Source organism: Pipistrellus kuhlii, unplaced genomic scaffold (genome assembly GCF_014108245.1).
Source record: "Pipistrellus kuhlii isolate mPipKuh1 unplaced genomic scaffold, mPipKuh1.p scaffold_m20_p_7, whole genome shotgun sequence".
NCBI classification, from domain to species: domain Eukaryota; kingdom Metazoa; phylum Chordata; class Mammalia; order Chiroptera; family Vespertilionidae; genus Pipistrellus; species Pipistrellus kuhlii.
In genome coordinates, this window is record NW_023425573.1 from 14,209,604 (window position 1) to 14,234,683 (window position 25,080).

Genomic DNA, 25,080 nt, shown 5'->3' on the forward strand with positions numbered 1-25,080 from the left:
GAGCCTTTCTTTAATGTGAGGGATACGGGGGTCTGACCCAGATGACCTAAAACTCATTTCTAGCTTTTAATTCTTGTCGGGGTTCTGAGCGGACCTTCAGCCCTGAGTGGGGGTGACAGGAAGTCTATCTGGGCCTCGGTCGGGCTGGCCACTTTGCGGATCACGGTGAGAATCACCATGGGGACTCAGTTCCGTGGCCACGTTTCTCTTGCCGACAAGGATCACAATAACCGACAAATACAAAAGAATTGTCTTTGCCAATTTTCACGAAATTGTTTTACATTCCAGAGTCCTGGCCAGGTGCCCTGCTGCAGATGCGCCGAGAGACAGGGTTCTGGGAATGAGGACCAGGGCCCAGGGGAGCTTGCTGGGGAGCTTTAGCAGCGACTGCGGAGAGAGAGTGGGGCTACCTTTGTTTATCTCGGGCAGTGACCCCGCAGAGGACTGAGGGAGGGGAAGCCACCCGTGGGGAAGGGTGGGAGGAGTGTGCAGGCTTTTCAGCGCCTGTCTGTGAAGCTGTTGCGGTGACCAGTCTGCCCCCGGTTGGCCTGCTCCTAGGGACCAGTGCCCTCTGTGAAGCGAGCCACTTGGTGTAGGCTGTCTGCCAAGTTCCCAGAATTCCTTCTAAAGACCCGGGAGCTGCTGGGACTCGTTCTTTGGCCACACTGACAGTCACTTAACCAACCCCTGGTTATTGCATGTGGTGTAAGCCTGGAGGGGACTTTCTGCCTCTCATTCTCCCTACGTGCTGTTTGCTGCTTCTTGGCTGACCCCACCTTCCAGTCCTCTGCGGCTCTCAGATCGATCTTCCCATGGTGCCATGAGCACACTCTACGTCTTCCCCTGGGCTCTGGACCCTGACCCCTGCCTCCAGACTTTTACTAAATGTCCTCTCCCCGAAGGCTCTGGTTCTCAGGGGGATTTTCAGTTCTTCCAGCTTCAGGAGACGGGGTCTGCAACATTTATCCTCTGTTTTCCAGAAACACACACACACACACACACACACACACAAAAAAAAAAAATTCTTACTAATATTAAGCTTGCTGCATCTCCTCTCCTTGCCTCCAGTTTGGCTCAGTTTCCTTCACTCTTCTACATGCATATTCATGGGACAGACATCGCCTTTGTCATCAATCCCCCGAACTTCCAGGGCCAACAGCCTTCCCTGAGCTACCCTGGGGGACCTTGTCAATGCCTGGAATTACTTTCCTTCTGACACTAGAGTCAAGACCCTCACTCCTATCCTTTCTGTTTTGACATATGTCACTCTTACTGAGACCCCCACCCACACCATTTAACAGATCTTTCCTTCTCTATTAATGTTACGTTCTAAAATTCTTCTTCTTCTTCTTCTTCTTCTTCTTCTTCTTCTTCTTCTTCTTCTTCTTCTTCTTCTTCTCCTTCTTTTTAAAATGTTTTTTATTGATTTCAGAGAAGGAGAGAGAGAGAGAGAAACATCGGTGATGAGAGAATCATGGATCAGCTGCCTCCAGCATACCCCCCACTGGGAATCAAGCCCACAACCCGGGCATGTGCCCTGACAGGGAATCTAACTGTGACCGGGTTCATAGGTTGACGCTCAGCCACTGAGCCACACCAGCCTGGGTAAGATTCTTTGTTTTAACTTCACTCTTACCGAATTCTCCATCCCCTGGCTCTATTGTCGTTGGAGGAGATCATCAAGAGGATGTGACCACCAGCTCACCTGCCACTTGGACCTGGACAATTAGAGGCACCTCACCACTCGCCTAGAAACCCTTGCGAAATGCACCCAGCACACCTTACATGAGAGCCAGCAAAGCCTGTCTTTCCTGAACGCTGAATTCTCTCTAATGACAAAGCTGTCCCCCAAAGCAAGACGGCCGAGGACACCATTACCAACTCACCAGGGGGCCCCTGTCCATTATTCAGACAGAATGTTGTGTGTTCATACCCCGTAAGTCTGTTCATGGGCCATCTTTATGCAACCACACGAGGACACAAATGAACGCCTGGGTAAGCCAACCCCCAGCCCAGGGACGTAATGCATCGGTGATTGGGGTGTGATTGGGGTGTGACTGCACTCCGCAGTGGATGGGTGTCCATCCTGTGTACCCTGGTGCCCGAGCTGCTCCAGCCACCGGAGATGCTGAGATGGAATAAGTGGGTTGGAAGGTCATTATCTTATGTGTTTGCACGCATCTTTCTTACGTGTACGTATAACTCGCATGTATTTCAATGTCTAATATCAGAAGTAGGTGAGGTTGTAATGTAGACGTTTGGTGGTGTTTTTGCCACCAGAAATAAGCTGCAGGAACTTCAATTGGCCCAGGGTATAGCATTGATTTCATTGTGCATCGCTTTGCTTAAAACCTACCCTCTGTGGTAAAGAAGGGCTCACTGTCCTCAGGTCCCAGAGACCTCTGGCCACCTCTCTCAGCTCCCCCTCCCCCCTTCCTCCCCCGTTTCTCCATTCTAAAATGTTGTTATTTTAATGCCAGGTTTTCTCCTGTTCTAGTTCCACACCCTCTCTGAGCCATCCCCCTCTGCGCTCCGGGATTTCAGGGCCATTTGCATGTTAATGAGTCTCCCAGGCGAGTCCCCAGCTAGCTTCCGGGGGCGGGGGCGCTCCAGGGAGCCACAGGCACCGGAAGTGGAACCAGCTGCCTGTTGCTTAGCAACCAAGCTGCCGGGGACGCTAAGCAGCCGGCGGCGCTGCGCTGAGAACGGAGACAAAGGCCCCTCTCTAGGGGAGTCTCCCTTCTTGTCAGAGGGCCCCGGCGCCGGGGCAGCGGTCCGATCGGGGGCCCCTGGTGCCCCCCGCGTCCTGCAGCCATGAGCCGCGAGCAGGTGAGAGAGAGGCGGCCCCCGCCGTTCAGGCTGGTGAAAGCGGGCCCTTTGCCCCCCTGTGTGCCCGCGGGGTGCAGCCCCTCACCCAGGAGGTGGTAGGAGGCCCAGTGCGCCCCCTGACCGGGATGTTGTCATCACAACTGGGGGTGCCAAGGGGCCCCATGCTGACTGGCAAGTTGGGGGAGGTGGTGGTGGTGGTGGTGGGGCTTGCAAACGCAGAGCCTCTAACCACAGAGGATGGTCTGGCATTAAAACGACTTCAAACTGCCTGGTGGAGTGGCTCAGTGGTGGCGACTCTGCCCATGAACCAGGAAGTCACGGTTCAGTTCCCCGTCAGGACCCCTGCCCAGGCTGCAGGCTCAGTTCCCAGTGTGGGGCATGCAGGAGGCAGCTGATCAATGATTCTTCTCTCTCATCACTGATGTTTCTCTCTCTCTCTCCCTCTCCCTTCCTCTCTGAAACCAGTAAAATAACACACACACACACACACACACACACACACACACACACACAATTTTAACTAAAATGTACTTATGGTGGGTAGTCATGTCGTAGGTCAATATCTTCCCAGTCACAGTTCACTCCTTACCAGAGCTGAGCCTGTCTATTGTCTTTTTGCATCTACCATAACATAAGGTTGGAAGGTCCAAGTCATTTTCTTTTTCCCAGAGCCCTCAGGGCACAGGCCCCTTCTGCGGAGACCCCCCCCCCCCTCCTTGTTATTGAGCTAAGGGCTGACTGTTAACTGTCCTGCACCGCCTAAGTAAGAGAGTGTGTGTCTGTCATTTTACTCTATCCAATCCCAGAGGTTCCCTGCCCTTTGCTCTCTCCCGCCTCCCTCACCCATCACCCGTGGACTTCATGTATCCCACCCACGTCTCCTCTTTGGATGGGAAGTTTTGCGCCTTGTTTTACACATGTCATTCTCCAGTGCGTTATCCCAATCCGTTGAGATTCTGCTTCCTGGCATTTGTCCGTAGTTTGGCTCCACTAAACTCACAAAAGTTCGTCACAAGTTTGAATGCTCTTATGTGAGCACAACCACACTAAGAGCAGCGCAGTTTAAACCACAGCCCACAGGTTGGAGTGGGTTTGGACTCTGGCTTAGAATCCAAGACCCTTCCCAGCTGTGCAACTTCAGGCAAATCCTCTCATCCTTCTGAGCCCGCTCTGCAGAGGGGACATCAGAACAACCTCTCCTCCTTTCTAAGTGGTGGCGAAGGTCAAATAAGATGCTAGGCCCGTGGTTCCCACCTCCCAAAAGGACCTACATTACCTTCAGAGGTGGTGGGATCTTGAAAGAATGGGCCTGAGCCATGGAGGGTTCCTTCTGTCCTCAGGATGCTGTTCTCAAACAGCAGAGGGCTCTCTCTCACTGCTTTGGTTGATCTGTCACGTTAAAACTCTGGATGCTCTCATTAATGCTAATTTTGAGTGTAGTTGTCCTTTAGAAAGAATGGAGGTTTTTGTATTTTAACCTAAAAGCAGATGGAGTAGGTTCAGCTTTGGAAATGCCATTTTGTGTGGCGGTCACTGACGTGTTCATCGGGCTTGAGGAGGTACACAGGTGCTGGTTCGTATTTGCTGCCGGAGATCTGAGCATATCCATCTCACGAGTGGAGGTTGAAATAACAGTCCGAGTTCTGAGGTATTTAAAATAAAGATGTCTGTCACACCGGCTCACTTCATTTATTATTATTTTTATTTTTTATTTTTAAAATATATTTTATTGATTTTTTACAGAGAGGAAGGGAGAGAGAGAGTTAGAAACATCAATGAGAGAGAGTCATCGATCAGCTGCCTCTTGCACACCCCCCACTGGGGATGTGCCTGCAACCAAGGTACATGACCTTGACCAGAATCGAACCCGGGACCTTTCAGTCCCCAAGCTGACGCTCTATCCATTGAGCCAAACCAGTTTTGGCCTCACTTTATTTTTTTAAAATGAGTTCTAAAATAAGGCCTTTTGGGTTTCAGTTGAAGACAGATTCTGGTCATTTGATGAGAGTGGTCAAATCTGGATTATACGAGGTTTACAGTGTCCCTTTATATAGGCCAATAGTTCAAAATAAGCAAAAATTACAAAATTAAATGCAAAACCAGACTACTGAAGGAGCACCTGGGTTCTGTAGCTGGTTTGATTTTGGTAATGTAAACCCATGTCAGTCGGGACCAAACAGGAAAGATGCATTCTCAAAAGGACTGACCTGAAGAAAACCTGTAAGGAGACCCTTGCTGAGAGGTGGGCAGGTCAAGGAAGGAACCAGCTAGAAGGAGGAGGCACTTACGGATTCATGGCAACAGCGAGCCATTGCCACTCCTGGGATTCACCGGTCTAAGAAAATGCACGCTGCTCTCCTGACTGAGGGCTGGGGGCTCCCTGGGAGAGGAGGGGCTGAGCCCTGGAGGAGGTCAGCCACATCAGAAAGATGGGGACCCGGGAGTTCTAGGAAAGGAACAGCCTGAATTCTCTTTCTCTCTCTCTCTCTCTCTCTCTCTCTCTCTCTCTCTCTCTCTCTCTCTCTCTCTCTCTCTCTCTCTCCCTCCTTCCCTCCTCCTGGTGCCTCTCATTGCTTAGTCCCTCTGCCAGATGCCAGGGGACTGGAACCCATCTGATGCCCAAACATGGCATTCAGCCCCACCAGTCACAGAGCAGGAAGAAAGACGTGCAGGTGTGATTGTGGCAAACGAGAAACACAGCAGACATTATTACGAGTACATGCGGCCTTCAGAGGCCTTTCCCCATTTATAGGCCCAGGGACACAGACACATGGGACAGACTGCTGAATCTCAGGGGGAAGGCGAGGGTGGGTGGGAAGAGATTAAGCAAAGAATTTACATGCATCTATGCATAACCCATGGACACAATCTGGTAGTGAAGGCCTGGGGGTGAGGGGTGGAGGGTGGGGAAGGGTAGGTGCAGGTTGGAAGGGGTCAGTGGGGAAAGAGGGAGGACCCCGGCAATACTTTTAACAGTAAAGACAAATTTAATAAGTAAAGTAAATAAAATACATAATGCACCAAAAACCCATTGGGGTTAAAAGTTTTTAAGTCAGTTGTTTGGATTCTATAATGCATTTTCCATCCAAAATATTTGCTAGAATAAGTCTAACAAAAGAGGTATAAGGCACTCATGAAAACTGTTATAAAATGTTCTTGAAGGATACACGTTAGGATCTGAGTAAATAAAGAAATGTACTCATGCAGGATAAGAGTCAACACTATTATAATGTCAGTTTTCTTCAAATTCTTCTGGAAAGTCAATATGTTTCTATTAAAATTCCAAAAACTTCCAGGCAATAAAATTCACACAGTAGACTAAAGGTCAAAATTATGCATAATTTTTTAGAATAGTGAAGAGAGAGAATTGCCTTATAGATTTCAAGAGCTATTGTGAAATCATAGTAATTTAGACAAGATGCTATAGTTTGTTTCCAGGTAGACAAAGATGCCAATGAAATTACATAAAAGCACAAAACAGATACGCACACCCGCATTTTTATCATATGCATATGTACTCACACGCTGTGGGGGGGGGGGGAAGGGGGATGATGCAGTGATTATGTGTATGCCAAATGACATTTATTGAACCATCTTTTATAATGGAGAAACCTGACAAGGGAATGGAATGGGTAAAGGGCATTATATACCTAGAGTAGAGCATATTATAATAGCGATGAAAACCAGTGACGTAAGTATTGACGTGAGAGGGAATAAAACCACTTGCTTGCCTGCGGAAAAGTTTGAAAGGGGATTGATTCCCTGTGATACTAGGGCAGTGGTCGGCAAACTCATTAGTCCACAGAGCCAAATATCAACCGGACAATGGTTGAAATATCTTTTGAGAGCCAAATTTTAAAAACTTAAACTTCTTCTAAAGCCACTTCTTCAAAGTAGACTCGCCCAGGCCGTGGTATTTTTGTGGAAGAGCCACACTCAAGGGGCCAAAGAGCCGCATGTGGCTCGAGAGCCGCAGTTTGCCGACCATGGTGCCAGGGGGACTTGCTGGAAAGCTGCCCTGGTGGATAACAGTGACACCTGCTGGAGGGTGCCTACCACTGGGTCAGTCACACACATGTGATGCAGCGGTGCACACCAGCAAGGATGCTGAATGCGGGAAGCCACACTGGGGAAGCCAGGAGGAAAGCGCTGTGCCTGGGAAGGAAATGCCCTTCCTCCTAGCGCCTCTTTTCGAACCCTCTCTCAATATTGTGCCGGCGGGAGAGAGGCTTATGACACCCTCGCAGGACCACCCAGGAGGGCAGAGTCACGGATTTGATGATGAGCTGCAAGAAATTTTCCCAGTGGCCAAGCACAATCAATTCATGTGATCTGTTATGGAAGTCAAAACGCCATGGTGGGATTCCTGCCATATAGTATCATCTACTGCAAAGACGGGAAAGGCATTGGTCTCCAAAACTTATTCTAAAAGGTACAGAGGTCACTCACAGCCATTCGAGAGTGCATTAGCTTGAATGCTGTGGGGATCCTTGGGGGGAAGCATTAAGAGGAGAAGGGAGTTGGGGCTGAGTCAACTCTGGATGCTCCTTAGGTTCAGATAAAGTCTCAGAAGATATGGCCAACTCCCTACAGCATTGTCGTGGCACCCTTGTCAAAATCCGTTGCCCATAAATGTGTGTGTGTGTGTGTGTGTGTGTGTGTGTGTGTCTGAGCTCCCAATCCTATTCCTTTGATCTATGCGTTTATTCTTAGGCTGTCTTAATTACGGCAGCTTTGCGTTAAGTGGTGAATGTGGAAGTGTTTATTCTGCCAAATTTGTTCTCCTTTTCTAAGATCACTTGGCTGATCTGGGTTTCTTTCCTTCTCATGTGAACTTTATGATCAACCTGTTAATTAAAAAAAAAAAGTCGTTTGGATTTTGATAGGGAGTGTGTTGAATCTGTAGATTATGGGAGAACTGCATCTTCATATTAGTCTTCCAATCCATGTACAAGAGATAACTTTTAATTTATTAAGGTCTTTTTAAGTTCCTCTCAGTAATATTTTATAGCTGTCATTGTATAAGTCTTTTGTTTCATGTATTCCTAAGCATTTTATCCATAATTTTTGTGTCTTGATCTTATGTCCTGTAGCCTTGCTGAATTCATTCATTAGTGCTAATATTTCCGATGGATTCCTTCTGTACACAATGTCATACTATCTGTAAAGTATGTTTTAGAATATTTTGGGTGATATGTTTTTTACTTTATATTAGATGCTGTAGAATTTCATTGGAGTTAATCAATTTTTTAGCATGAACAGAGTGAACAGTTTTGGTTTTATATTTTTCATGCAGGATAAACCAGCCAGCAAAGAAAAATCCAAGACACCCGTCAGATTTTTGCCACTGTCATTTACGGTAATTTACCAATTATCACCACACTGTCTTGCTTTTAGAATAATGCTGTGTACTACAATAGTTGTCAAACTGGCAAATATTTTTTCTGATAGAGAACATCTATGAAGTACGTATCTTAGGGAAAAATAATAATCTTAATAAGTGAAGTATAAGCTACAATGTCCTAGTACGTACAGAACATTTGAGTTTCCTGAATAAGCGAATTCTGAAGACGGTCCAGCAGGAGCAATGCTGGAGTCAGGAAAATGTTGGGGTGCAGTCTTGTGACGAATGGCTCTGTGATTGTTGGGGAGCCACTGGGCTCTCTGAGCCCTCGGTTCTGGTTTGAGAAGGACAGGTGAGGACTTGATGATCTCTTCCAGCATTAAAATGCTGGGGTACAGCCTTCTCATTATTCTGACTGAATTATTGTTGTCTTGTGGAGGCGATCATTAAACACTTCCAGTTGATAAAGTGCTGGAAAAGGAAGGTTCTACTGCAATAAAATTTACTGTTTCATAATTATGTTGAGTTTCATGCCATTGAGCCACACGCTTGTGGGTTCTGGAAGTTGAGTTTAAGTGGAAGTTCAATGCAATTTGTTTTGCAACATATTTTAAAAGCTCGGAATGAGCTATAAAATGGAATCTGCCTAGCTTCCTGCAGAAACTATTTCTAAGCATTTCAGCTTAAAAAATCTAGACTGAAAAATTTTCAGGTGAATGTCCCTCAAGGTCAAAGTACATGTGTTAATTGTGAACCTGTTTGTATTGATACTGCCAAGATTTATAAACCACATTTTATAAAATAAAGTTTATATAATCCTTTTTATTATTTCAGCAAAGATCTATTTTAAGTTTACTAGCTAAAAAGGCAAAGACCTGATAGCTGATCATTCTCATCATTGATGTTTCCATCATTCTCTTCCTCTCTGAAATCAATAAAAAATAATATTTTTAAATTTTTAAAAAAGGCAAAGACCTGAAATAGGACAGACTGTTTCTCTTTAAAAACTTAACACATTTTAAAACTGTAAAAAAGTCACTTAGTTTTTTTTAATGCTACTAGGATATAGGCGTAGAAATGTCATCTAAATTTAAATTTACTCACTGAGTGAAATATTCAGTGGCTGAGATGAATCCTCTTTTCTAGCCAATGAGGCATATAATTATCTAACATGTTTTTGTCGGCTGATTTAAACCTTATACCGTGTTCATATTTAACCGTATCTAGCAATTTCCCTTCCATATCCTTTGGGTTTTATGTCTTTTAAGATAAATCATATTTTTAAAATATTAAAAAAATAACCCAGTGAATAAAAATTTTTCATTTGAATATGAAGGTTTGTACTTGAGTGGAAGTTCCCCATAGTGGTTAAGACTAGAGTGACCTTCATTGCAGGCCTCACGCTGCTGAAGGTCATCCCTGACCTTGAACCCCAGGTCGGTGGCGCCCCTCGCAGCCTCGGGGCACCCTTCCCAGGGGCTCCTTCCTGGAGCAGGAAAGAGGGTAGGGGACGGGCAGGTCATGGCGATTGGGGTGGAAGGGGGTCGGGGAAGGACTGTGAGCACTCTGCTTGGGGGTGGGGGGTCGGAAGCAGGGCCCAGGCTGTGGGGAGTGACCCCAGGAAGAAGAGCAGCCGGTCCCGTGGTGTTGCAGGTTGGTGGTCACCCCAGGCAGCTGGCCCGACCCTGCCGTGGCCTCTGAGGAGCTCAGAGTACTTTCTGGAATGCCCATGTGATGGTGACCGGGTAGCACCTGCCCATCAGCTCTCATCCCACAGGGGTGGGGGGGGGCAGGGGGAGGTTGCTCAGAGATGGCAGCCCCCCTCCCCCCTCCGGCAGCTCATCTGTGCGGCCTGGGCCGCCCTGCCACCCGTGACTTTGGAGACGCCCCGGACGGGAAGCGAAAGGCCTTTTCCTGGTGAAGCTGAGGCTCCCCAACGACCGAGAGCAGACTGACCGGGGCCATGTCGGGGAGAGTGGACCTAGCAGAGGCCTGAGGGGGTCACAGACACTGAGGGCACAGGAAGGGCACAGGGGACTCCAATGAGGCCTCTTATTCAGAGTCACGACACAGGTGCACACCCTCTTGTGGACCCCAGCCTCCTGCACTCCCACACACCTGCCTCCTCTGGGTTCCCCTCACCCCTGTACACCTGCCTCCTGCACCCACACACACCTGCCTCCTGCACCCACACACACCTGCCTCCTGCACCCACACACACCTGCCTCCTGCACCCCCCCCACACCTGCCTCCTGCACCCACACACACCTGCCTCCTGTGGGTCCCCTCACCCCTGCACACCTGCCCCCTGCACCCACACACACCTGCCCCCTGCACCCACACACACCTGCCCCCTGCACCCACACACACCTGCCTCCTGCACCCACACACACCTGCCTCCTGCACCCACACACACCTGCCTCCTGCACCCACACACACCTGCCTCTTGCACCCACACACCTGCCTCCTGCACCCACACACACCTGCCTCCTGCACCCACACACACCTGCCTCCTGCACCCACACACACCTGCCTCTTGCACTCCACACACACCTGCCTCCTGTGGGTCCCCCTCACCCCTGAACACCTGCCTCCTGCACCCACACACACCTGCCTCCTGCACCCACACACACCTGCCTCTTGCACTCCACACACACCTGCCTCCTGTGGGTCCCCCTCACCCCTGAACACCTGCCTCCTGCACCCACACACACCTGCCTCCTGCACCTCCGCACATCTGCCTCCTGCAGGTCCCCCTCAGCCCTCAGCCCGCAGCAGCTGGGTGAGGGGTGGCGAGGCCCGCACGTGCCCTCCTGAGACTGCGGTGCCGAATGGCCACCTCAGGGCACAGCATAGAAACATGGACTCCAGTTAACCGGGAACAGCCACACTCTGCCAGAATGCCATCTGGCTGCATCGCCTTCCTTCTCAATGACACCAGGAGGTGGCCTTTAAAGCAATGTCCGCTTTATGCTGACCGGCCATCATGCTTTCCTCCACACTGCCGTGCCCCGCGTGGCCCGCTCCTGAGGCGGCTTTAGGGAGGCCCTGCCCTTTCACAGACACATCGGTGCCCTGGTCACCACAGCCCGAGGCCGGAGGGACAGGCAAGGATGCTAACTGCTCGCAGCCACCTCCCGGGAGAGGGGAGAGAAGGCCAGGGGCCCAGGAGGCCAGGTCCTCCCTCTCACATGTCCCCTACCCCCCCCTCACCCCCCACCCCTCCGCCCCGCACCCCGCAGGACAGGCCGCTGCGGGCAGAGGAGAAGCGCTGCTGAGAAGGGTTGCAGGTCCCGCTCAGGAATCACAAAGGAGGGCAAGAGAGGCCCCAGGGGAGCTGAGAGGCAGCACCTCGGCAATGGGCAAAGAGCAGGCCTCATAGAGGGGCTTCCTAGCCCAGTGGTCGGCAAACTCATTAGTCAACGGAGCGAAATATCAACAGCACAACGATTGAAATGTCTTTTGAGAGCAAATTTCTAAAACTTAAACTATATCAGTAGGTACATTGTTATTAACTTAATTAGAGTCCTCCTCAGCTGGCCTTTGCTAAAAACTCAAGGGGCCAAAGAGCCGCATGTGGCTCGTGAGCTGCAGTTTGCTGACCACTGTCCTAGGGGACCCTCCTCATGCACGAGGCCCAGCAGCACTTTCCCCACAAGCAGCACTTGTGGCCAAAATGTGCAGGCAGCTGAGGGCGTGTTAGCGAGGAGCTGGCCTCTGGGAAGGAGGCCATTTGGGGCCAGTGGGACAAGAGTGGCCCTGGGTGCTGGGCCGGCGAGGGGGGCAGAGGATCCCCGAGGGCAGGGGCTGGTGAAGGGCTTCCCTGCTGTGAAGCTCTCTGGCTGGCATCGCCGGCAGCTACCCGTTTGCTTCCCTCCTTGTGGCACAGAGAACAATCCCAAGGCAGACTTTGAGGATGGAAAGAGTAACACAGTGGATCTCTCTGCTTTAGGTAGTTTGTGCTTTCCGTAATAGTAGACTGCTGAAAAATCGGTGGAGTGAGTCCATGTCAGCACGGACAGTAAAGTCCCCTCCATCTCTCCCATGCAGGAGAAGTCGGCCAGCAAAGACAAAGACAAGGACAAAGGCAGAGGCAAGCTCCCGGGCAGGGTTCTGCCGCAGCTGGCCATGGTAGGTCCCGCAGCTCTCCCGGGACGGGGCCCTTTCAAAGCGCTGGCTTCGAAACTCATGGGAAGGAGGCTCCTGGTTTGAATCCTGTGCTCCACTTGTTTTCTGGTGGAGAAATGCTCGGAGGTGTGGGCATTAGGAAAAACGACCACCTTGAGTGAAGTGGCTGTAAAAAGTGGTTCCCCCCTTCTGCACGGAGCATTGACTGTCCCGGCAAAAGAACTCCCGAGAGGGGCACACACACAGCACATCCGTGTGGGGTCAGGAGAGGCCCCGTGCCACTGGGTCATCATGGCTCTGTGACCCGAGGGATTGCGTGGCTCTGAGCCTCAGCTGCCGAGGGTGAGCATGAGTGTGAGTGTGAGTGTGAGTATGAGTGTGAACATGAGTGTGAGTGTGAGCGTGAGCATGAACGTAAGTGTGAGTGTGAGTGTGAGTATGAGTGTGAACATGAGTGTGAGTGTGAGCGTGAGCATGAATGTAAGTGTGAGTGTGAGTGTGAGTGTGAGCGTGAGTATGAGTGTGAACGTGAGTGTGAGTGTGAGCATGAGCGTGAGCGTGAGTGTAATTGTGAGTGTGAATGTGAGCATGAGCATGAGCATGAGCATAATTGTGAGTGTGAGCATAAGGTGAGTATGAATGTAATTGTGAATGTGAGCATGAGTGTGAGCATGAGTGTAACTGTGAATGTGAGCATGAGTGTGAGCATGAGTGTGAGTGTGAGCGTGAGTGTAATTGTGAGTGTGAATGGGAGCATGAGCATGAGCATAATTGTGAGTGTGAGCATAAGGTGAGTGTGAATGTAATTGTGAATGTGAGCATGAGTGTGAGCATGAGCATGAGTGTAATTGTAAGTGTGAGTGTGAGGGTGAGTGGGAGGGTGAGTGGGAGCAGAGGTGATGTGAGGAGCCTTGAGATGTGGCTTCGGCAGGCAGTGCCACTCCTCCCCCTCCTCTTGGGCTGTGGACGGTCACTGCCTGCGGAAGAGGCCACTGTAGACCGATTTGTCTGGTAGGTGCCAATGGACTTGACTGAGTGGTTTTACTATCTTGTAACCACGTGGAGTTCAGTGCCATCGGGTTATGCTCTTGTGACTCCTGGAAGTGGCACTTCAGTGGTGGGTCAAGGCCACCCTGCTGCTTTAGAATTGCGATGAAACGTACACACATAAAACCTGCCACCTTTAGAGTGAACTGCAGTCCCGGCATTCAGAGTATTCAAATGGCTGTGCAGCCATCACACCACCCTGCTCTGTAACTCCCCATCTTCCCACACCCAGCCGTCCCCCGGAATGACCCTCCCCCTCCTCTGTTCCCAGTGCCTAGTGGCCCCCGGCCCCTCTCGGTCTCGGGAATGTTACCCCTCTCGGTCCCCATGTAAGTGGGATCCTGTCATATCTGCCCTTTCCTTCTGGCTTATTTTACTCAGCACGGTCTTCAAGGTTCAACCAAAGCACCATTTCAAACCATTTTAACAGCTAAAACCAAACTATACAATTGAATTTGTATGTAGAAGAGATTCCTAATAATTTAAAAGGAAAGATTTTTTTAACTTGGAAACATGAATTAATATTCTGAGATGAAATTATATTGAATATTTCAAAATATACATTTCAATAGAAAACATGCTCTTATTGACAATCTGGTTAGCATGCCAAGTTCCGTGGAACTGAGCTGTGGTATGTTTTCATTAGTTCTGCAAAATCTGTCTTAAACTTCCTAGTTTAGAAGGCAAGACCTGAAATGGAACATATATTTTATTTTCTCTTTAAGATTTAACACATTTTAAAATGGAAAAAAAAATCGCTTTTAGTTTGTTGTGTTTTGTTAGTATAGAGGTTTAGAAATGTAAATTTAATTTAAATTCCTTACTTAATATCCAGTGGCTGAGTTTTTTTTTGTCAGGGGCATATAATAGTCTAAAATACTTTTGTTGGCTGATATAAACCTGGTTTTATGTTCATATTTGACTGTATATATTACATTTCCCCCAGCATTCTTTGAATTTTATGTGCTTTAAGGGAAGTTGTATTTTAAGGTATTTTTAAAGTCTTTTTATTTATTTATTTATTTATTTATTTATTTATTTAGAAAAAGCATTTTCTGTTCATGGTGAGGTTTGGACCTGGATACAATTTTCTGGCCGCAGTTAAAACCCAGAGTGATTTTCATGACAGACCTCACCCTTGTGGGAACTAAGGCAGCCCCTCCTTGTGTGTGTGTGTGTGAGTGTGTGAGTGTGTGTGTGTGTGTGTGTGTGTGTGTGTGTGTATCGTCAGGTTGCTGTTGAGTGCTTAGGCCTGTGTTTCACGGGAGAAGTGTTTTTCCTCCCCTTGTGTCACTGCTGCTGCCGCTGTCACCTTGCAGGGGAGCACGAAGCCACAGTGGCAGGAGGCCGCCCCGTCCTTCCACCTGAGCGTCAAGCAGGACGAGGAGGCCCCAAAGCCGTTTGGGGTGAAGAACGAGCAGACCTACGGTAAGGGCGTCGACGGCAGTCACACCGGATTGGAGGGAAGTTTCCGGAGAAAAAGGCACCTGACATTTAGCTAATGGAGTGGTGAAATTGTAGGATTAAAATAACCTTTAAATCAAGTAGACAAATTTACCGCAAATGTTTTCCTTCAGAGAATGATTGACTCCCGTTGTGAGCTGGTTTAGGCCGTTGCAAATGTTACAAAAGCTGATATTTTAGGAATTGAGGTGTTTATCATACAGCTTTGACTTCCTGCCGTCAGAATTTGCCTCTGCGTCAAAGACTATGACCTTTCTTCTAGGAGGGGGTTTCAAGGAGCTGTAAACATTATTTCCAGATTAGGCATTCTGGTATCCGCGCTTGTTTTGACTCACCGGGTTGATTACATTGAATATTAACATTGTTTTTTATAGTGGATCTTTAAGTTTTCTGAAATAGTTTTGCATTCTGTTTTTATCATCATTTTAATTTTTTTTTTTCCCTTTAAGAAGGTCCAATGGACATGCAATTGAAAAATTGAGTTTGTTAGCATTTCATTCAAGGTATAAAGTCAATGAATTGAATAATCTCGAAATAGCCCGGGGCTTTTGTTCTGATGACACAAAACAAGAGCAGTTAGCTTCCCGATGTGAAGGAAACGTTAGTCCTCCTTCCGGTGGCTGGAGAACTCCAAGCGTGCATGTCTTTCTTGAAAGGCACTTGGGCATCTTTGCTCTAATCACCCGAACGTCCTCACTTCCTTTCCCGACGACTAACTGCCGCTTTCTAAACGTTCAGCCGATTACATGGAACACTTCGGAAGAAAGGGCACCCTGCTCGACCAGATCGATGACAGCCGCCCGGGGCCGTCCACCTCCAAAGCCAAGGCCAAGTTCCCGCACAAGGAGCGGGAGACCTTCCGCAGCACGCTGGTCAACGTCATCATGTGAGGGCTGCGCGCCGGCCAGCGGGCACCCTCTGCAGAGCCCCGGGGACTTCTCACCCAAAAGTATGAGGCCTGGGCACCCCTGTGAGCAGGAGGTCACGGCGAGGCTCCCGGTCAGGGCACAGGCCTGGGGGGGAAGGGCTCAATCCCGGCGTGAGGCCCGCAGGAGGCAGCCCGTCCATGGTTCTCCCTCATCTTGGGGAGGTCTTTTCTTTCTTTCTCTTTTTAAAAAATATATTTTATTGAATTTTTTACAGAGAGGAAGGGAGAGGAATAGAGAGTTAGAAACACCAAAGAGAGAGAAACAACCATCAGCTGCCTCCTGCACATCCCGTACTGGGGATGTGCCCGCAACCAAGGCACATGCCCTTGACCGGAATCGAACCCGGGACCCTTGAGTCCGCAGGCCGACGCTCTTTCCACGGAGCCAAACAGGTCAGGGCTTGGGGCCATCTCTTCCCCACCTCACTGGCTCAGGTCAGATGGAGATGCCTGTCCCTCGGTGTCCTGGTGTGGGAAGGAAGGGCTGGGTGGAGGGAGCAGAGGAGCGGGCCGGCTTGGCGGGCCCGGGTGCGATGCTGCATGGGGAGCAGGCAGGGGGTGCCAGGAGCTCCTCTCTCGGCCGCTTCCCGCAGCTTCCTCCAGGCCCTCACCCCTCTTCCTTTCTTTCATCGTGACTCAGGGTGTGCATTCCGTGTTCCTGGGACAGACCAGCGTGCGGACACGTGGCAGGAAGTGGCCTGCCCAGACCCCGTGGCCCTGCGGTGGCTGGATGCCCCTCTTGAAGGGCGGACAGTGGGCGCCCTTTGCTTCCAGAGGGGGAGCCCAGGGGCGTCCTGTGTCGCTGGCTGTGCACGTTCCTCTGGAGAGGGCTCTGGGGTCTGCGTTTGGAGGCGCCACTAGGATCTTAGCAGTTTGACTCCCTGGGTCACAGCTCTCGATGCAGCCCTTTGGGGTGTCTCAGACAGTCAAGTTGGCACTCAGAACCATGGGGGAAGGGGGCAGGAAAAGGGGGCAGGCCTCTGGTTAGAACACCTCAGAAGCAGCGTTTTCTTCACCTGCTGCCCTGGCCAAGGCGGGTGATCTCTCTGGACCCCTGTCCCCTGCTGGGGTTCATGACTGAGGCTGGAACCCACTGAGGTTCCCCATCCCCCCTCCGGCCCACCCAGTTATCTCCTGCTGCTCCTGGGCGTTCAAGTCCAAGGCCACGCGCCCACAGGGCAGCCACCCCCCAGGTGTTTGCCGGTTGCTTAGCTTTGCCATTCCATCCTTCCTCCTCCCGAGTATTTCCTTTGTGACACATTATCCCACACTGAGAGAACGGTGTTTGGAGGTGTTTCGGGTTACCCGTGCTACCATGCTGTCAGAAACGGAGGTCTCTTAGCCTCTGTCATTTTTTAGTCACGTCTTTTATAAACAGGACCCAGATGGACTTAGGGAAACGTAATCTCAGAGTTTCTGTACCTCAATAGCACGTTTGATGCCATTCACAGTGTCTAGCTATTGGTATGCCTTACAGGTGTGGCTTAGCTTCTACTAATCTGTTTTTAATTCACTGTGTGTTACCGCTGCTGCTTTTTTCTTTTCTTTTTTCCTGCATTCTGTAGAATTGAATGTTCTCCCTTTATTCCTATTGACGTAAAGGCCATCAAATACATTTTTGTACTTTAAGTGATTGTCTTGCCATCTAAAATCACATATTGTGATTTATTTTTTAAAGTTTAGAATTCATTTTATTTCTCCCCCTCCAACCCCCACCCAATTGTGTGGCACAGACAGAACCTGCAATGCTGTAAGTTACCGCTGATCATCCTCTGCGTTTTCCATGTGACTGCTGTTTAGTGCTGCCAGTTCTCCACTCTTGTTTTCAGTAAACACTTCCTTAGATGTACTGACACAGTTTCTGATTTCTTAGAAAGCTGCCTAGGCACTGCACTCTTCCCTTCTGGGTTCATGTTACTTTTTTTTTTCTTTTCTTCTGAAGCTTCTTCCTTCGTAGTTCTTCATTCCTATTGAATCCATTGGGGTGACGTTGATTGATGAAGTGATACAGGTTTTGGGCGTGCAGTGCTAGAACTCACCGTCCATATATTGATTAGTGTGCGCACCACCCAAAGTTGAGTCTCCTTCTATCACCTTCTACCCCCTTCACCCTCTTCGCCCTTGGTGCTTCTCTCCATGAAGGTCCATGGGGAGGAAACAGCAGCCTTTCATCTCCGTGAAGATTTTTATTTTGCTCTTACCTTGCGTTAATTTCTAAGCCGGCTACAGAATTAAAACAGAATAGTAATTTCCCCCCTGAACATTTGGAAAACATTAGATTGGAAAATATTTAGTACCATTATTTTTGGGCCTGTATTTATTTCCCCCAACTTTAGGAAGGTACACGTGACAGTTAGTGGGAAGGGATATTTTGTTACCCAGCATCACTGACCTGTAACCACCCCAGATGAAGCTGGGATCCAGAGCGCGATGCATTCAAGGAGAGAGAGGCTGAAGCTGTCCCGGAACAAGGGAATTTTCTCAAAGATGTGAACTATGCCTTTCCACCCAGTGGAGCCCCAGGGAAGTCACACAATGTGGCTCATATCTTGTATAGATTTTGAATTGAATTATGGCTAGAACATCATTCTATTATGTGGACACTTAGTCAGCAATAAGAGCTTCTATGTCATGCATTGTTAACTTGCATGTCCCTAGAAGTCAGAAATGGTCTTTTGAAGAATGTCTCTGTGTCTTCTACAAAACTGCATTGAAAGTCTTTCCCATCCGGGTTTTTTTAAGTTCAAATGTTATAAAGAAACATGCCCTAGACGGTTTGGCTCAGTGGATAGAACCTTGGTCTGCAGACTAAAGGGTCCCAGTCGATTCCAGCCAAGGGCACATGCCTGAGTTGTGGGCTCGCTCCCCAGTGGGGGGTGTGCAGGAGGCAGCTAATCAATGATTCTCTCTCATCGATGATGTTTTTATCTCTCCCTCCCTCTTCCTTCCTCTTTGAAATCAATAAAAATATATATATATATATTTTTAAAAAGAAACATATATAATTAGGAATAATGCAAGCATAGTCCTACAACATTTCAGAAAAGAGAGAGCTTGCCTTCTGAGTAATGGTGAAGAATGAGTAGAGCCACAGAGTGGCCTGTGGCCTCTGAATTAGACCTTACAGGTCACTTCCGGTCCAACTGTCTCTCTCTGAAGGAGGAGCAAGTATCCTGGGAGGACTATGGCACCAAACAAACATGTACACTATTTATAAAATGTTAAACAATTCGTTTTTTCTTACAATTTGACAGAAGACAGTCCTGTTCTTTTTCTATCTATTTATATAAAAGCAGCTGTTTCCTACAGATATTTAAGGGGCGTGTTTATCATTGTTTTAGGCAACAGGATGCTGTCTCAGACCTGCCCGTTCCTGACGAAAGTGGGTTTCCCAAAATGGCCACCTCTGCCATAGAGAAAGACATCCTGGTAACGGCTTTCTTCCCTCTGCCTGACTGGGAGTAACGGAAGCACAAGCAGATGCATGCCGGTTTTGGGGGTTGATCTGTGCTTCTCCCTGTGGAGCCCTGTGGAAGGAGGAGAGAGCGGGGAGCCCCATCAGCTCGCTCTGAGGGCTCCCGGAGGAAATGACTCTGTCCCTGGTCACCAGGACAGCAATCAGAGGGTCCTGAGTTACCTGCTCCCTTTGATGAAAGCTGGCCTCGTCCTGTACAGCTTTACATGTCTTTATTCTTCCATGAGAAATCATCTTAATTACATAATTTACATTTTACAAAGACTACTAACTTACTTTGGAAATGGTAGCTCTTTGAGTATGTCAAATACAGAATTTTAGAAGATAGAACTATCCAAGACTTTAACACTGCAAATTTGAAAACATTTTCATGACATACTTTAAAAACTAATGAAACTATATCAAAGCTAAATGTCCATTGCTAGAGAAATACTATCATGTCTTAAAATGAAGATTTTATGCACATATTTAATCACAGCTGTAAAATTACAGTGTGGAATATGAACAGGTCAATTGGAAATGAGATGAATTACATTTCTGAGATGAATGTTTAGGGATAACTATGCCACTTGCAACTTTTAATATCTACTTCTGAGCATAGGTAATAAAAGAACAAAACACCAATGTTTCACCTACTTACACAACACTCACTGACTTATTTCTGCAAGGTCTTTGTTCAGTATGTCATGTGTTTAGTGATGCCACTTGATGGTTTATAGGTGAATTCTGAACTAAGATAAAAGCTTTAAAGTTCATACAACATCATGCATATTTTTTTAAACTTAGGTAATCTCAAGTCATGCCTACATGAGTTGTGCAAAATACTTGTTTATTACAAGTTAGTTGGTTTTCCTCAAACTTTCATTTTACTCAGTGGTTTTATGTCTGAAACACACTTCTTTTATTATAGCACTAAAACCATCTACATTTCTTCCGCTCCTTTATGCAGAGGTATTACTATTATATTCACCACGGGATTGATACGGACCACATCGCCCCGATGGAAGACTCTTGGCTGGATAACGTGTTGCATTTGGTCCCCCAGCATCTCAAAGTGCTCACCGACAGCATACTCACGCTCTCCGATGAAATGAGGGAAGATTATCTTCTCAGTGTAAAAAAGTCCATCGGTGAGCCAGCATTTCCCTTTGCTTTCTCGCTTGCATGCATGTCTCATTAAAGATAGTTTTTTAACTTAAAAGTTAATATCTATACTTGTAACTGTTTCTAACATTTGTTAATGCTGTTTCTTACATTGCTGTTACATTGCTTAAGATTGTAGCTAAGTTTTATTAATAAAGTATGGCAAACATTTTTAAAAAAAAAAAACATGATCTTTCTATCTGTATGAATATATCCCCTCAAGAAAGAATAGAACTAAAGAAGATTACAAAATGATACTTATTTAATTAACATGAATATTACTGATACCTTAAAGTAGAATGTGATTAATGACAAAATCGTTGCTATGGATTAAGGGTTGGCAATCTACAGCTCACAGGCTCAGTCTAGACCACTGTCTGTTTTTGTCAGTAAAGTTTTATTGGAACACAGCTACATACAATCCTTTGCACATTTCCTATGACTGTTTTTGACCTATGAGAACAGAGTTGAGTTGTTGTGATGGAGACCTTACGGCTCACAAAGTTGAAAATACTTACAATCGGGTCCTTTATATAAAAAGTTTGTTGACTTGCAGTATGGACCAATACATTCTAAGACCGACTAATCATCAAAACCATTTAAAAAGTGCTGACTACTGAACCCATCCAAATTAAGATGTCTGCAGACTGGACCTTCCAACCTATACTTTTTGAAAAGGCTCTCCAGCTGGCTGTGGTATACATGTGTATAATTGATGCTATGCTCAAAGTTGGAGAAAGTGCAATGCTTTGGAGTGGTCCGGGGCCCCTTCAGGGTGGGTGGCATTCATGGCCTTTAAGACTTCCTTTGGATGTCCTGGTAACGTAAACATAAAAGAGCCAAATTCTTGTCTCCCCGCCCCCCCCCCCCCCCCAGATGTTCATACTAGTAGTGTCTTAAGGAAGATGTAGAAATCTCTAAATCACAATGCAGAATAGTGAGTGTAGTGAGGAGGGAAGCAGAGGACACATTGAAGGGAGAGGGGCGGTGCCTGCTTTGTTGAGAAGGACCCTGGAGGCACCTGGATTGAGCCTTGGAGAGTGGGGAACAGGCCCCAGGAACATGCTGGGCCTAGGAAAGGCTCTCCCTGGCTGGGAGCATTTCTGATGGCAGAAGCAAAGGGGGCATGTTGGGAAGGCGACAGAATTTGATGGGCTCCATCTGCCTTTTCAAAGCTTTGGGAGGTACAAGCGAGTGGCGGAAGGTAATACATATTTGCATTTTAGAAAGAGCGTCCTGAAACACTGGCTGGGACATTAGAATTAACCTTGGACACCTCAGAAGACAGAAGCAAAAGCAACTCACTTTTCACTTATAACAAGGTTCTTTTATGCTCCTAAGCAATGAAAGGGAACAATAGGCAAAGTGTGTGTTTCTTCTGTGAAGGGACAGACACTACTGCCACTACTCTGTGTTGTTGACCTTCAGTTCAACAAGAACTGCCTTTTGTGGAAGAGCTATCAAGGGAGCTGCAATATAAAAGTTATCACTATTTGCGAATGAAAGAACAGGGACATCGTTAAAAAACATTCTCGAAGACAAAGACATCATAGATTTTTCCCCATGATTTTTATTTTCTTGTAATCATAAATGCACAAATCACTTATTTAAAAAAAAACCTGAATATAATTTTAAACAGCTTTATTAAATTAATTTTGCAATCGCTGGTGAACATACTATAATTATTATAAGATTATTGACCAAATCTTTTCTGTTTTCTTCCAGTTGATTTTGTTTTAAAAGATCCTAGAGAGAAAGATGATAAAAAGCCAGATGAACTTCCACCCCATCGTGCTGAGTAAGCAATCAAGTTTATCTGCAAATATTGATTATGTGACCATTCCTGTGTATTTGTAACTCTTTATACACCGGTACTATTTTCTCACATATATGTTTATAATTGATGCATGTCATATATATAACTGGCCACTGTTTTTGCTTACTTATGTATTTAAGCTCTAACACGTTACTTTACAAATTGGTGGATAGGTGGTTAGACAAATAGACATGTGGTCAGGTGGAGGACTAGGTGGTTAAAACATAAGTGCCCTGTGGAAGAATCTGAATCAAACCTTTGTACATACACAGCTCCCAGCACAGACTGCAGATATAATCCTATATAATAAAAGACTAATATGCAAAGTGTGTGGTCATCCAGTTGTCTGTTCAACCAATCAAAGTGTAATATGCTAATTATATGCTAAGGATGCTCAACCACTCACTATGACATGCACTAACCACCAGGGGGCAGACACTCTGACCAGTAGGTGCTGGGTGTGGCTGATCCAAACTGAGCAAGACAGTCTGGACATGCCCTGGAGCTCTCCAGCAGTCCCTCCCCATCTGGCCAACCTCCTGCATCCCTCCTCGGCCCTGATTGTGCACCAGTGGGGTCCCTTGGCCTGGCCTGCACCCTCTCTCAATCCAGGACCCCCTCAGGGGATGTTGTTTTGACCTGATGGTGGAATGACCAATCACTATGATGCACACTGGCCACCAGGGGGCAGACGCTCAACGGAGGAGCTGCCCCCTGGTGGTCAGTGTGCTTCCACAGGGGGAGCGCTGCTCAGCCAGAAGCCAGGCTCACAGCCGTCGGCGAGAGCAGCAGCGGTGGTGGGAGCTTCTCCCGCCTCCACAGCAGCACTAAGGATGTCTGACTGACGGCTTAGGCCCGCTCCCCAAGGGCTCCCGTACTGTGGGAGGGCACAAGTTTCATGGACCAGGCCTCTGGTAGGGATATCAAAGTTTGATGGCAATTTGAATGCCCCAAACCACATTGGGTAGGTGGCAGGAAATGTGGATACATAGAACATATTTGAATATGTTACATGGATTAAAATATGGAACAGATAAAGGGAAAATTCACTTGTAATACATTTCCCCTAAAATAATTACCATTTAGGAATAAATTCCTTAGTTTGAAGACTAGAATTTATGCTGATATAATTAGGTAAACAATTCAGTTTAACTCTTTTATACTGATTTAAAGTTTCCCAAATGGTTTCCTATGATGACAAAAATAAAAAGTCTTGCAACCATTTCCAGAAAATCTTGCATGGAGAACAGCTTTTCTCTTGGAGATGGACAAAAGTCGCCCTTGTAAAAGGTGGTGTGGCCACAACGAAAAACCTGGATTAAATTTACTGCATAACAAAACAAGACTGGGTGTTTAAAATCGGTGCGGGTAAAAAAATTATAAGCATAAAATGTAAATGTTTACACATGCCCTGAAAGATGAAGGTGGTCCATCTTCAATATGGAAAAGATGGTTATGCAGGTCACAGGCCTCACAGAGGAAGTGACTTGAAGTGAGAATATTAGTGTCCGACTTTGTAGATGCTCTTCACACATATACTGGGGTGAGTTTCAAGGGCGTTTCCATAGGAGGAAGGACTATATCCTTGCAATGTTTTAAAAATAAAGGAAAAGTTAAATGTTTTGTGTCCTGTTTAAGAAAATCTTTTAAGATGTACATCTATCTATCCATCTATCTATCTATATCATAATATGTTTCTGTTTGATCATTGTAATTTATTTTTGGACTCAATGGGACAAAATGTTGAGAGAAAAAACATTTTACCTGATAAACATTCAAATCTAATTTCATATGCGTTATGGTCCTGAGATTGTAATAAGTCATAAAGAGCATGACGTGCACTGTTATTACCACGAGGGATGCATCGTATTTTTAATTAAAATTAAGCCATTATCCCTCAAAAGCGCATTCGCTATACAAATACTTTCCTTTGATCTTAGAGAAGCTGACGTAGCATTTTCTCCGTTTTCAGGATGGAAATTCTCCCGAAACCGTGGAGGAGATCGTTCCTGGCCGCCAGCAGCTACATCCGGGACCACCTGAACTCCATGAACCCCACCATGCTGGCCGTGCTGGACCTGTGGCACAGCAGCTTCAAGTGAGTCCGCCTGGCTGAGCTGCGCTTTGCGTTTGAGATGGAAATTCTCTCTCGTATGGCCTCTTAACCATCTCTTTTCTACTCTGGGCAAATCTTAAAAATATCACAAATGCCATGTAAGTAGTTAAGCAATATAGAAATGTATGGAATAAAAAGTAAACACTGCCCCTCTCTCTAATCCAGTTCTCCCCTCCCCATCCCATACCCTGATATCACACAATCTTTTCTTTAAAACATATTTTTTTGTTGTTGATAGTATTACAGATATCTCCCATTTTCCCCCCCTTTTTCACACAATCTTTAAGAGGTAATTACAGTTCAGGGGCTGAATTATCATGCCATATGGTTTTTTGTTTTTTGTTTTTTAATATTTTTATTGATTTCAGAGAGGAAGGGAGAGGGAGAGAGAGAGAGAAATGTCAATGATGAGACAGAATCATGGATCGGCACATTGGGGATGGAGCCCCAAACGCGGGCATGTGCCCTGAGGGGAACTGAACGCTGACCTCCAGGTTCATAGGTCAATGCTCACCACGAAGCCACTCCGGCTGGGTGTGCCACGTCCTGTTTTAAATCCCACAGAACATTGGCCACTGCCTAGACCACATGTGTCAAACACAAGGCCCGCGGGCCAAATCCGTCCCGCCAGGCCTTGCAATGTGGCCCGCACCGCGCTGTCATCACTGCACTCCGCTGCGTTTCCATCACAATGACAGTTTATGACTGTTCAGTAAACCATTCGGCCCTCGATTTAGGCTGGATTTTAGATTTTGGCCCCTTCTCTGATTGAGTTCGACACCCCTAGCCT

At 47.1% G+C, this 25,080-nt stretch overlaps 1 protein-coding gene across 1 annotated transcript in view; it reads left to right on the plus strand.

Annotated features, from left to right (window-relative positions):
• Positions 1 to 2,676: 2,676 nt before the first annotated feature.
• DNAH7 (dynein axonemal heavy chain 7) overlaps positions 2,677 to 25,080 on the plus strand; it is a 155,275-nt gene continuing 132,871 nt past the window's right edge. Inside the window, exons 1-9 of the mRNA XM_036422091.2 lie at positions 2,677 to 2,829; positions 8,126 to 8,188; positions 12,224 to 12,304; positions 14,668 to 14,776; positions 15,551 to 15,698; positions 19,082 to 19,169; positions 20,165 to 20,345; positions 22,084 to 22,156; positions 24,147 to 24,272. Of these exons, the coding sequence (XP_036277984.1) occupies positions 2,815 to 2,829; positions 8,126 to 8,188; positions 12,224 to 12,304; positions 14,668 to 14,776; positions 15,551 to 15,698; positions 19,082 to 19,169; positions 20,165 to 20,345; positions 22,084 to 22,156; positions 24,147 to 24,272 (884 nt within the window). The 5' untranslated portion in view covers positions 2,677 to 2,814. The remainder of the gene's footprint in view (positions 2,830 to 8,125; positions 8,189 to 12,223; positions 12,305 to 14,667; positions 14,777 to 15,550; positions 15,699 to 19,081; positions 19,170 to 20,164; positions 20,346 to 22,083; positions 22,157 to 24,146; positions 24,273 to 25,080) is intronic.